A 14,303-nucleotide genomic window follows, 5' to 3' on the forward strand; every position below is an offset into this window, starting at 1 on the left:
CTTTTCACAGGATGGCCAAAAACTATGTCAGAGCCTGTTAGCCCTGGAGTTACAATGCATGATTGTTATTTGCATTCCATCTGTCTATCCATTTTGAAAGAAGGAAGAGCAAGACCGCACCTACATTTTTTTTGAAGCAGTGTTGCACTCATCTTCCCCGACTTGAATGCTGCTTCAGATTCTGGATATAAATTTTCTCAAAGAGCTGGAAGGTTTGTTTTCAGACGTTTTGTCACCATACTAAGTAATATCATCAGTGAGCCTCGGTTGAAGCACTGGTGATATGGTCCACTTTTTATTTGTGTTTAGGTTTCTTTGGGGTGGTGATGCCATTTCCTGTTCTTTTTCTCAGGGGTTGGTAAATGGGATCCAAGTCGATATGTTTGTTGATAGAGTTCCCATTGGAGTGCCATGATTCTAGGAAGCATGTACCTCTCTATGGCTTGTCCTAGGTTCAGATTTTCTGACTTCTCAACTGCTAGATGGACTCAAAGTTATCTATACTGTTAGATTGCTTGTAGATCTTGGTAGAGTTTTGCACATGCTTGTCAGTATTTGCATTGGGATTAATTAACTTAAAGGGATTTTGTGAAGCTTTTCAACCTTTAATGATGGACTGTCTGCATTTAGAAAATTGCATTTGAAAAGCATAGGCTGAAGGTTGATCAGAATTTCTTAACTGGAGCAATGTTAGAATTCAAATTTGTAACAGGTGGAGACTCTGCAGCTCTCTCAGCTGTAATGATGCTTTTTTGGTGTCTGGACAAATGCATAGAAGGGATGCATTGATCATGGCTGTGGTTTGAAGTACTAAATGACATAATAGATGTATTCAATGATCTTTGTCTTGATCTCAAACTTGTGTGCATCCAATTTGTGTTATTATTTTGTGCATTATATACTTAAATTAATCAATTTTGTTTTTACCAAGTGTCAATGCTTAACTTGAAAGTATTTTCTTTATCCAATGGGCAGCAAATGTTATTCTAGAAATTTTTGACACCGTGTTCGCTTATTTTTAAATAAAAACTGCATAGATTTGCATTGAATGTACAGAGCAGAAACACATGGCCAAACCATTCCATGCTGTGTGTATGCTCTTCATTCTTCATCTAAATCACTAACCTGAAACCTTCTCCCTCGTGCTTGCCTTGCTTTCAATCAGCTGTCTCTATGCCATTTGCTTCAGTTACTTTCTAATGGGAAGATCTATATTCTCTTTAGGAAAACATGTTTTTTCTTAATTTTTTTTTGGATTTCTTGAGTGATTGTATAATGTTGACAGCCTCTAATTATGGCTTCTCGTCAAAATGCTGTCTCTGTTTTCAGACTGTCAAACATTTTAAAGAGTTTTAAAGATCTCTACTGAGTCATCCCTCAGCTGTTTTCAAGGGCAAAGAGACCAAACCTTGTCATTCTGTTCCAGTTTTGTACATCCACGTTTATGGAACCATGCTTCGCTGTATTCTGTACTATATCTCAATCATTTACTGTTAAGTAAGACCTAATCAGCTTCAGTCGATAAAGTCAATTGTTTGATTTTTTCTAATAGCCTTACTAACCTCTAGTGCAACATTTTGTGATTGATGTATTTGCACTCTGTGATCCCGTTGTTCCTCTCAAATTAAATTTGCACCTTCTACCTACCAAAATATACTCCATTACTTTTATTTCCTGTGTTGAACTTCATTTGCTTGCCCATTCTACACGTTTATTATTGTCTACTGGGATTGACTCCCCCTTCTGTAAGGGACAGCATATGAACTTGGTCTTGCCAGTTTTTTTTGAGTTCCTGGTTTATTGGTTTCTTTCTGGCTTTGCTCCTTATATGCTTCCTTTTTTTTCTGGGAGATTAGAGAGGCACAACACTGCTGGCAGATTTCAAAATCTTGTGTGTTGCATTTTTTAAACTTTAAAGCAAGTTGAGGTAATTGAAGATTTTACGTAATAAAGTGACAAAACCTTTGTTTTGTTCCTAAATACATGAGTCACGCACTAGATCTTTAGTTCAGCAATATGCAAATGTAAAACCAGTGGGGATCCAAATTTCCAATCTTTTTTGAGGTTAGACATGGTGGCTGTTGTGAAGTTATCCACCGATTTAATAAAGATTTGAGATTTAGGGATCTGATTTAGTTGTTAAAATCTGTTTGACGTGAAAGGCATATTGTACTATACTTCATTTGTAGAAGATCCAGCAGGGTTCAGAGTATTATGATTTGAGACTGCTTCACATGCTCAGTTCCAGTAGGGTTTTCTTCCGGTCTTATACCTATCTTTCCTGTGTTTTTTATTTTATTTCCTTGTCTGCAACCACTAATTCATTCTGACTCCTCAGATGTTGAAAGGCAAGTTTTATTGTGAAACTATCTTATAGGTGCTGCAATTCACATCTGTCCCACTTTCATTCTATTTTATACTCCATATTTCACCTCACTACTTGGAACCTCAAACATTTGCCTTTGCTTTACCTTCAGTCTACAAGCCAATTTTTGGATCACTAGTTGTAATTTCTACATGTCCACTTCCTGCACGTCTGTTATGTTTGTAACAAAACGTTTATGCAAATAGCTGTTTTGTAATGTAAAAATTCAGTAAATATTGTTTAGATTGTACCCTTAAATTAATAAAACATAGCAAGGCACTTCAAAGTATTATGTAGCAATATTTGACACTGAGTTGCATAGACCATGTTGAGGAAGTGGCAAAAAGGAAATCATAGAGAATGGTTTTGAGCATGTTTACAGGAAGTCAAGGATATGTAGAGTTTTAGAAACAGAATTCCAGAACTTGAAGCCTTGTCAGCTCAAAGGCATCGCCAGTGGTGATAGAGAAGTTAATTATCTCTGAGGATTTTGGAGCTGGAAAAGATTATTGCAGTGGAAGATCAAGGCTGTGAAAAGGTTTGAAACCGAGAATGACAGTTTTAAAATTGGGCTGTTGCTTGAACAGAAACCAAATTAAGTCACCAAGTGTACTGTTGAGGGGTATCTAGAATTGATCCATCATTGTCAGCAAGAGTTGACCTCCAGTTTAGAGGGTCAGTGTGGGAGGCTGGCCAGGAGTAACTTGGGAGAGTCTAGTTTAGATGTACCAAAGTCATGGATGAGGGTGTTAGTGGGGGAAAACTGAAGTGAAAGCTGTGATAAGTAGAGTTGGAGATTTGAAAGTGGACTTACAAGTGAATTGTGAATCATTTTGATATTGTTGACACACGCTAAGTTGCTGGACAAAGGATATGTGAGTGGGAGTGATACAAGGCTATGAATTGGCCTTACCTCTGTTTGATACAACTGGAACAGTGAGGCTGCTTGAAATGGTAAGGTAAAGGGGGAGTGACAGTGAATATGGATTGAGGGTTTACTTGGAGGGTGAGGTTAAGTAAATTTAGGAGGGCAGTGAACTTAGGAGAGAAAGAGAATTGAGAGTTGTCATGGGGGTTGAAAATGCCAAGAATTACAAGTTGCCCATTGCTGAGGAAGGAGTTTTGAGAAGTAGAATGAGTGATTGTATTCTGGTGAGAGTTTTTTTTTAATGCTACTTGGGTGTAGGTAAAGAACAAGGATTTGAAATTAGGTGAAATATTTGAAGGTGGAGAAAGTGCCATAGGAGTAGGGTAAAGTGTAAATAGCCATGTCGGCAGCATGATGGTCTCAGTGGGATAAATGTTAGAACCAAGTGGGACACCACTTTCAGGCAAGATGCCACTGTCCGACAACCAGGTTTCCATTAAGATTGTAATGTTGTTGCTCCCAAGAAGTTCATGGATGAAAAGTGTCTTATTCATAAGTGTATGGATATTCTGAAGGGACATCAGAAAGGGCAAGCAAGAACGCACCTGCTGGCAGAGTTTATAGGGATGAGAGTGGAAGGTTGAATCATTCGGGAAGGATGTTGGTAAGGTCAGCCCCCAGCAAGTGAGTTGAGCAGGAAGTTTGGCTGAATATCGGGTGAGCATTGAGAATGCTGCTTTGTAATGAATTTCCTCAATAGGCCCTTCAGAGGAAGACCACGGCTTATCTCAGCGGAAATTGTAGTTCAGTCTGGCTTTATCATTGTTGATGTATTTTATATACACCCTATACATTTGATATTTTTGTGCTAATCATTTCTTTTGAACATGGCTGGTAATTATTTTGTTGTTTGCTACAATAAATTTACAGCTTTTTGGTCCTAACCAAACTTGGAAGTTTATAATAATGTCAAATTGGTTGGTTAATTTTCAGATGGTGGTGTTTAAGTATATTGAAGACAAAGATGTATTCCAGAAGTTCTATGCCAAGATGTTAGCAAAGAGACTTGTTCATCAGAACAGTGCTAGTGATGATGCAGAAGCCAGTATGATCTCCAAACTAAAGGTCAGTAAGACATCCTTTAGACTTGGTTAGTAATCGGATTTCCAATTCTGTTTTCTCCTGCTCTGGCTAAGATTAGCCAATTGGCCAATTTGGCAAAGATCAGATGATGATCTGAATATCTTTGGTTTGTTTGGCTCAATTACTCTGTAGGCACTTAAATTAATAATTGAGTCATTGTGAAAACACTGATGTTTCACTAGCTTTTATTGATTTAAAAAATAATTTAGTAATGTAGTGGGACATTGCAGAGCAGAGTGCACATGTGTTGCTATCGATCTGTAAAGCTGTGTGCCTTACTCCCAACTTGATAATCTAAGTTGATAGCAACCACACGGGTGCTTTGTTGTGTTCTGAAAATAGAATTATTATTTTCTTTCATACAACACTAAAATTAAGGGCATGCATTGAATATAGCAGATTATTTATGAACAAGTAGAAGAACACTTTTCAGAATTTCTTTGAAATGTTATGACAAACTTCGTAGTTTTTAATAAGCATGTGCAGCTGTGGTATGACGTTTGTTTTTCTGTAGCACGATTCTTTGGTTGAGAAAGTTCTCACTGCTATAATCTGGCATCTTGTTTAAGAATGCAGCAACCATGAGAATAATTGTAATGAGTTGAACTTAATAGGGCTTCAATGTTAATAGCATTTCTACAGAATAAGTAGAATTGCCCAAAAGACATTTTAGTCAACATTTAACGAAGACACTTGTGTTGAATTGCAGTTCCGCAATGAACTTTTTTCTACATATTTCAGCAAGCCTGTGGCTTTGAGTATACCTCTAAACTCCAGCGAATGTTTCAGGATATTGGTGTGAGCAAAGATCTGAATGAACAATTCAAAAAGCATCTATCTAATTCTGAGCCACTTGATTGTAAGTATAACTTGAAGGAATGCATGCAGTGTCTTTCTAATAATGCAACCAAAAACTCATAAGTTTTTCCTTAAAAAGAGCAGTGTAGTCTCTCGACATGTGTAGAATTCACACACAGATTTGTTTGGTGGTTGGGTGACCATTTATATTAAGTGGGATTACTCCTCCTGTGATATAGTAGAGTGGTGTTTCAGTCATATATTTTAAATGTATATTAACATCCCACGAGGGATTTCAGGGTCTACGACTTCTGTAACATTTCTTTGTAATTTTGCTTGTTCATTTCAACCTGTAATGTGGTTTGATGTTTTGATTCAACAAATAAAAATATTTTGAAAAATGATTTCTTTTTAACCTTCTTCTTTAGTGGATTTCAGTATTCAGGTTTTGAGCTCCGGTTCTTGGCCCTTTCAGCAATCATGCACGTTTGCACTCCCATCTGAGGTAAATTTGAGCTGTGTTTGCTGTTTATTTTACATGCTATTACAAGGTAGTCATGCTTCGTAATAGAAGTTAATAAAATTCATTGAATAAACATCAGCTTTGTGTTACTGCAGTTGGAACGCAGTTATCAGAGATTCACAGCATTCTATGCCAGTCGACACAGTGGGCGGAAATTGACATGGCTTTATCAGTTGTCTAAAGGGGAACTAGTTACGAATTGCTTTAAGAACAGATATACTTTACAGGTAAGATGTGTAACTGTAAAGAAAGAATCCATTTTTAACAGCAAAAACAAATGTGTTTGGTGTCATTAACAAAAGTTTATTTTGTACTGTGTGTAAAGATATTTATAAAACACATGAAGGATAATTAGTTTCAAGTTTTTAAAGCTTGTGGAGAATGCCATTTTTCTGGTGATATTGTTTTAGATTAAGAAGGGTAGAATGAAATGTAATTGCTGAGAAGCATATATGCTCTTGTAGGTTTCATTATATGTGCATCAGGAATCCCTCGAATCATTGTGCAGAAGGAGGCCATTCTGTATATTGCATCAGCATTAGCTTTGAGCATTTCCACCAATTACCTATCTTCTCCTGTGATTGTGTACATTGTTCCTATTCAAATATTCATGTAATGTCCATTGCCTTTATTGAACCTGATTTCATCACAATTCTATGTAAGGCTTTATTTTTATAATACATTTCCAGACCCAAACTACTTTCTTATCTCACATTTTTTCTCATCTCGCAATTCCTTCTTTTACAAAACTGTCTGTGCAGTCTGGTTCTTAATCCTCTGAAAAGTGAGACTTGTTTTGCCCTGTCTACTTTTGTCCAGACTCCTCATGATTTTGGAAACTTCCTCTTGGCCTTCACCTCCACGGGGAAAACAGTCCTAATTTCTCCAATCTACTTTCAACTGAGGTTTCTCATTCCCTGAGCCATTCTGATTTAAGTTTCCTGCATTCTTTCCTGTGTATCATATCCTTCCTAATCTGTGTGCATGCCCAAAACTGTATGCAGCACTACAGTTGAGATTAATGAGTATTCTAGTCCATCCACATAACCTCCCTGCTTCTATACTATAACTCTATTAACGAAGCCTAGAAAACATGCAGTTTGTACCTATCCTGCCACCTTTAATGACTTTTGCATGTACAAAAACACAGACACCTAGGTGTATACATACAATAATGGAACCAATTTAGCCGACCTCCAGTCATCTGGTACCTCACCTGTGATACAAATATCCCAGCAAGGGGCCCAGCAATCACTTCCTTAGCTTCTCACAAAGGTATAGAGTACAGGTGATCAAGTCCCAGGAATTTATCCACCTTTCTGCATTTTAAGATGTCCAGTGCTGCCACCTCTGTAATATGGACACATTTCAAGATAACACTATTTATTTCCCCACGTTATCTAGGTTGCATATCCTTCTCCACAATAACCATTGATGCAAAATACTCATTTAGTATCTCGCCCATCTCCTGCGGTTCCATGCATAAACAGTCTTGCTTATCTTTAGGTATCCTATTCCTTCCCTCATTACTCTTTGGTCCTTACTGCATATGTAGAATCCAGTTGCATTCTCCTTGAGCCAATTTGCCAAAGCTGTCTCATCTCCTTTTTGCCCTTTTGATTTTCCCCTTGAGTACAGAGGAACCTCTGGTTTCCAAATAAGATGGGCGGGCGGTATTTCGTTCGGATAATTGATTATTCGATTAATTTGATTCAATGCCTCTCCTCTGGGCTTGGAGTTTTCTGAAGTTTCATTTTTCCTTGCTCTGCCTGCTTTGCTCCCTCTCTCTGTCTTATGATTTGTTTCTGAGCAGACACACACATGTGTGTAAGGGACCTGCAGCATTGCTGAAGCCTCTCACATCCTTCCCCAAAATCAGTTCAATGGGATTGACATAGCGAGCACTTGCCTTAGCAGGAGACTAGGCAGCAGCACACCGCACACGAGCGCTCGCTCCTCACTTACCCCCAACCCTGTCCAACCCCGTCCCCCCAATCTGACCTGGCCACCACGCCCCCCCCCGACCCTCGTGAGGGGTCATGGGGAGGCTGTGAAAATCATGTAAAGTATGGTACATTTTCCTCCCATTTATCTTGGAGTAGAATGGCAGATGTTTGCTTGGCTCCTCCTCATGGTGTAACTGTCTACTTTTCTTTTCAAAGGCATCCACATTCCAGATGGCAATCCTGCTTCAGTATAACACAGAGGATGCCTACACTGTTCAGCAACTAACAGACAGCACTCAAATCAAAATGGTAAGAGCAGAGTGATAAAATTTGCTATTCTAATGACCTTTGTTTAATCAAACAAGAATAGAAAATTTTATTTGCATAGCCCTTAGACAAAGAACAAGATTGTAAAAAACTTGGTATAATAGCAAGTAAAAGTGGTTGCATTGTATAATACCAATAAAAGTGGCTGTATTATATGTAAGTCAGTTGTTTCTTGATGGTGGTCAGTAGATGTAATTAATCAAATTTCTTGATCTCTGAGTAGTTGCCATTGATGAACATTACTTTGTTCAGGGTAGGAGAAAGTTTTTAGCTACAAACTTGAAATTGTAGTAACATTTTAATCTTAATTCCAGGACATATTGGTACAAGTTTTACAGATATTGCTGAAGTCCAAACTGCTGGTAAGTGCTAATTTCTTGATCAAAGGCAAGTCATTGAATAATCAAAATACATGACTTGTTTTGATCAGTTTATTTTTAAAATTTAGGTTTTGGAAGATGAAAGTGCAAATGTGGATGAAATAGAGATGAAACCTGACACATTAATCAAACTGTACCTAGGGTACAAAAAGTAAGTGTTGTTGAAGTAGTAAAAGCCAGATTTGTCCAGCATGTTTGAATCATGTTTCCTAAACTGATTTGTTTTTCTGTAGTAAAAAGCTGAGAGTGAACATTAATGTGCCGATGAAGACTGAACAGAAGCAAGAACAAGAGACCACACACAAAAACATAGAAGAAGATAGAAAGTTGTTGATTCAGGTAGGCCCTCTTTGAGCTCTTTCATGCTCATCTTGTACTTGTCAGTAGCTCACATTGCGATAGCAATTTGTTTATTTTACAATAGTAGCTGTGTATTTCTAGAAAAGATGAATAATTTCATTTCAAAACTGCAGGAATGTTTTGGTTAGTTTATATTGCAGATTTCTGTAGAGAAATATGTCACTTAACGCAGACCATATTCCCCATTTTCACATTTCTTGCTCTTTTTATATTAATTGCAAAATTTGTTTGCAAATTTTTTACCAATACATTTTTGTTTTGATTTTGTTACTGACACTTATGCAGTACTTGCATTAGCAGGTGGGTTAAAGATTCCATTTTAGATTTCCCTCTAAAGTTTCTCTGCACGTTCTTGTTTTTACGCAATTTTCAGTTTAAGTTCTGTATCAGCAGTACGAGAGAAGGTGACACTTAGTAATTTTATCATCACTTTATGGAAGTTTGTGGAAAAAAATGTTTAAATATTTTACAAATCATCCTACCTTGTGTGGCCAAAATTATAATTTTTCAAAGTAAATTATCCCAATGGACACCCAGTTAATATGGACACCTTGATACCAGATCTACCATTAACAATGCCAATTAAATAGAAATCTAAAAGGATTTCCACCTTTAGAAAATCTAAAAGGTGTTAGGGTACACTCAATGGAACAGTGTGACACATTTCACTTTGGAGAGATCCTTTTAGTCTCTGGCCTTAAATGGTTTAAGAACATTTAAAATTAAAAGAATACTTGTATTGTTGTGCATTGCTAGGAATGTTGATTGCTTAAGGGTGGAAGTCATTGGAAATGTTCCCTGGGACATTATAAGGTTGGAGGATATAAGGCGAGGTCATGTTGTTGGTTAGGCGTAGGATTAAGGTGGTGTAATTAAGTGGAAACCAGGTCTTTTTTGCACCTTTTCTGTAGGTACCCCACACACCTTATAAATTCAGGTGATAAACAATGGACATGCACAGTCATTTTCCAAACCATGTGACAATCTTAAATTCAATGTGGATAAAGGTTTAAACAGGTCCAAAAATTACATGTCTATAGTTCAATATTTCTCTCAACTGCATCCATTATTTCTCCTTCATATTCCGCCTCCCATCCCTCCTTGAGTTTTGAGTTTTTTGTTTGCTGTATGCTTTTAGTGCTTCTAACTTATACATGAAAAGCAATTTTAATTTTTTTTTCCTTTATTGCTTTTACCTGGCCCCCTCATCATTTGCTGCAAACCTGTAGCAACTTTTATAATGTAGATTTTTGCTCAGTAAAAGCTTTTGAAGCTTGAATTTGAAAAAGTTTAGGTTGATCAATATTGTACACATTTTAGCTGTCTCATAGTGTTGTCTTAAGTTTATACTCTTGATTTTTTTTTCCTTAGGGGAGTTTACATTTGTTTGCCTAGACATTTGTGTGTGTTTTCTTGGCCCTTGAAGTTGGGGCAAATAGCATAAATAAACTGGCTGGGGATCTTCATGTAGGATCTTGAATCTTCTAAATAGCAGACTAAATCTGTCTTTCAGTGAGACAACATTTGTGAAGCTGTGTATTTCTGCAGTCAGGGAATGTTCAGAGTACAGTTACCCTCACTTAGTAAAAACGTTTAATCGTGGTATGTCTTTGTAATTTAAAAAAAACTCTTACGTAGTGTTGAAAACTCACTTGTACAAAAGCAGAATACTGTGGATGGTGGAAATCTAAATGAAAGCAGATAAAACAAGATGAAAGATTATAGATCCGAAATGCTAACTGTGCTGCTTTTTCTGCAGAAGTTGTCAGGTTCTTGGCAGTATTTCTGGTGTTTTCGGTTTTATTTTTCTTGAATATTGCTTATCTGGGCCCCTGCCTCAGTTCTTCTGCTGCTGAAACCATCAATCATATCTTTTTTACATTCAGACATTTACTCTCCTTTCCTGACTGGCCTGCACCCAGCACTGATCCCTGTGGCATTTCGTTCATTACATGTTGCCAACCTGAAAATGACTCTTCTATGTCTACTGTTTTTATTACCTTGCCTAACCTTTTGTCCATGCCAATCTTTAGCTTCATCTAATGCCTTCTGGAAATGAAGTTTAGTTCAATAAATTGGGTGACCATAATTTCCTTTTACAAACCATGTTGATTCTGCCTGAGTATCTTGAGTTTTTCTCAGTGCCCTGCTATTACCGATTTAATAATAGCTTCTAACATTAGCCAATGGTTTCCTGCTTTCTTTGTCCCCTCCCTTGTTAAATAAAGGATTCACATTTACTATTTTTCAACTTATTAAACCTTTCCAATTCTTGTGTACTTTGTAAAATTAGAATCAACTCTTCAACTGTTTCACTAGTCAGTTCTTTTAAGGCTATAGGATGAAGCCCCTTAGGACCAGGGAACTTGTCGCTGTCAACTCCAACAATTTGTTCAATATCACTCACCTTGTGACTATATAGGTTCCTTCACTGCTCCCTCATTCTTTTCCTGATCAACACCTACATCTTGCCTATTACTTGTGTCCTTTATCATGAAGGTTGTTACGTAATACCTATTTAATTCATTTCCTATCTCCTGTCTCCTTATTTTCCATTATTAATTTCTCAATTACTTAGGACCAATGCTCATTTTGTAAACCATTTTCATGTTTAAATATAGAAATTCTTACTTTTTAAAAAATTTTTGGCTATCTTTCTTCAGTAGAACCATAGAAAAAGTATAGAAAAGACACCATTCAACCCATTATGTCTACATTAGCCAAAAAGAGAAACTTGTTACTTATTCTAATCCCACTTTACAGGAGCTGGTCCTCACTTCAGTTGTAGATCTAGCTACCTTTTTAAATGAATTGAAAGTTTCTGTCTTCACCACAAATCTGGGCAGTGAATCTAGTTGCCCACAACTGGGCAATTTTTTTTTTCTCTCCCTATTCCTTCCAACCCTTGTACAAATTGAACATGCGCCACCTGGTAATTGAGCCCTCTAAGAGGGGAAACAGGTCTTTCCTGTCTACCCTACCTAGGTCTGTCATATTTTTGTTCACCAGTCGTCTCTTAGACTCTTCTATACTACAGAACACAACGCTAGCCTATCCATTTTTTTTTCGTCATCACTAAATGGCAACATTCTTGAATATCTCTTCTATTCTCTCTCTAGAGCAATTATAAGACCATAACCCCAAGGAGCAGAAATTAGGCCACTCAGCCCATCAAGTCTGCTCCACCATTCGATCATGGTTGATAAGTGTCTCAATTCTATTCTCCCTGTAACATTTGATCCCCTCAACAATCATGAACCTATCTGTCTATCTTAAATATACTCAGTGACCTGGCCTCCACAGCCTTCTATGGCATAGATTCACCACTGTCTGGCTGAAGAAGTTTCTCCTCAAAACTGTTCTAAAAGGTCTTCTCAAGGTCCACTCTGTCCAGGCTGTTCAGTATTCTGTAAGTTTTAATTAATCCCCCCTCATTCTTCTAAATTCCATTGAGTATAGACCCAGAGTCCTCCAACGTTCCCCCATGTTAAGTCTTTCATTCCTGGGATCATTCTCATGAACCTCCTCTGGACCCGCTCCAGAGCTAGTACACCCTTTCTGAGATATGGGGCCCAAAATTACTTACAATACTCTAAATGTGGTCTAACCAGAACCTTCTAAAGCCTCAGAAATACATCCCTTTTATATTCTAGTCCTCTCTAAATAAATGCCAACATTGTATTTGCCTTCCTAACTACTGACTCAACCTGCAAGTTTACAGTAAGAGAATCCTGGATTAGGACTCTCAAGTCTTTTTTTCACTTCAAATTTTTGAAGATTCTATGCCTCTATTTTTCTTACCAAAGTGCACGATCTCACACTTTCCTATGTTGTATTCCATCTGCCACTTCTTTGCCCACTCCCTAATCTGTTTGATCCTTCTTCAGTCTCCCCACCACCTCAATACTAGCTGCCCCTCCACCTATCTTTGTCTCATCTGCAAACTTAGCCAGAATGCCCTCAGTTCCTTCATCTAGATCAAAGTGAAAAGTTGTGGTCCTAACACTGACCCTTGTGAAACACCACTAGTCACCAGCTGCCATCTTGAAAAGGATCCATGATAGTACCTTGTCTCTACCACCATGGCCCCTTATCTTACTCAACAACCTCCTGTGCAGCACGTTGTCAAAGGCCTTCTGAAAGTCCAAGTAACATCCATTGGCTGTCCATAACCTGCTCATTACCTCCTCAAAGAATTCTTAACATTTGTCTGGCATGACCTCCCCATGATGAAACCATACTGACTTCATTATGTCCTGAATTTGATGACCAGAACTCTCTCCTAAATTCCGGCTGTAGCCTAATCATCACTTCTTCCCAGAGCCATCTCTGATCAACCCTAATTTGTGTTTTTCTAAATGATGGTTTAATCTGTCTCTCGGAATTGATTTCAATAATTTACCCAATACCAAATTCAGACCAACTGGCCTATTCAGCCAATCCTTCACATCCTTTTTAAATAAGAATGTCGGTCCCTCTCATACTTATAATATCTAATATTTTATGCTACACTAACTCCGATGTCTGCATTGATCCTCTCTTTGGTGAAGACAGATAAATACTCATTGAGATGCCTATCCACATCATCTGAGTCAATGCATAAGTGCCTATGTATATCTGGCGGGCCTTATCCTTTCCTTAGTTATCCTCTTGCTCTTAATATATTGGTAAAAATCTTTGGCAAGTAAAACCAAGGATAATGTAATGTATTTCCCTGTCCACTCTTTACTTTCCTAATTTCCATTTTCTCTCCACCTCATACTTTCTGTTTTTTTCTAGGCTTTCTGCAGCATTAAGATGTTTGTGACTGTCATAAGCTTTCATTTCCTGCTTTATGCTTGTAGATATCAGGTGATCTCACGATTTAACAATATCACCCTTTTCGATTGTGGGGACATGCCTACACTGTACCAATAGTCAATCTTGTTTTTGAATGCTTTCTACTGTGTTGAGCTATGTTTTTCTTTTAATAGCTTATGGATCACCCTGTAAAATTTATTATTTCCCCAGTTTAGAACTTGTATTCGTGTTCTTTTCTCCATCATAATACTAAATCTAACTGTTTTATGGTCACCTATTTCCAAAACAGTCACCCAGTGCTGCTTTATTCATTTGCTCAGCTTCATCTAGAATTATGACCCTTCTGATTGGTCTTGTTTTGTGTTGGCATTTTTTTTAAAAAAAAACACTCTCGAATAAAGTTCAAGGATTTTCTGTTGTCTGTGCCATTTACACTACTCATATCACAATTAAGAATAGGGTACTTAATGTACCCAACTATTGCTTTCCTGTGGTTTTTACACTCCGAAAGGTACGTACATATTTGCTGTTCCCTCTCACTCAATGTTTTTTCCCCTTTTGATAATCTCTTTAGTCATACTTTACTATTTTTTGTATCTATCTTATTTTGAGACATGCCAAGATCTTTGTGCAATGATGAGGTATTTTTTCTTTTTGATACTCTTTTTAAATTTTATTTAATACGCAATGGAGTATCCCTTGTATTTTTTTCTGTTGTAATGTTCTAATTTGTCAGCTCACTTTAGCTTTCATAATTAAACGTTTGATAAATTATGACTAAACAATGACCAAT

General features: G+C 37.3%; 1 protein-coding gene across 1 annotated transcript in view; it reads left to right on the forward strand.

The window, feature by feature from the left end:
* LOC122549915 (cullin-1) overlaps positions 1-14,303 on the forward strand; it is a 125,331-nt gene that overhangs the window by 103,520 nt on the left and 7,508 nt on the right. The window contains exons 13-20 of the mRNA XM_043690138.1: positions 4,227-4,358; positions 5,118-5,235; positions 5,603-5,679; positions 5,793-5,924; positions 7,860-7,952; positions 8,285-8,332; positions 8,419-8,501; positions 8,584-8,689. Of these exons, the coding sequence (XP_043546073.1) occupies positions 4,227-4,358; positions 5,118-5,235; positions 5,603-5,679; positions 5,793-5,924; positions 7,860-7,952; positions 8,285-8,332; positions 8,419-8,501; positions 8,584-8,689 (789 nt within the window). The remainder of the gene's footprint in view (positions 1-4,226; positions 4,359-5,117; positions 5,236-5,602; positions 5,680-5,792; positions 5,925-7,859; positions 7,953-8,284; positions 8,333-8,418; positions 8,502-8,583; positions 8,690-14,303) is intronic.

This window comes from Chiloscyllium plagiosum, chromosome 5 (genome assembly GCF_004010195.1).
Source record: "Chiloscyllium plagiosum isolate BGI_BamShark_2017 chromosome 5, ASM401019v2, whole genome shotgun sequence".
Lineage (NCBI taxonomy): Eukaryota > Metazoa > Chordata > Chondrichthyes > Orectolobiformes > Hemiscylliidae > Chiloscyllium > Chiloscyllium plagiosum.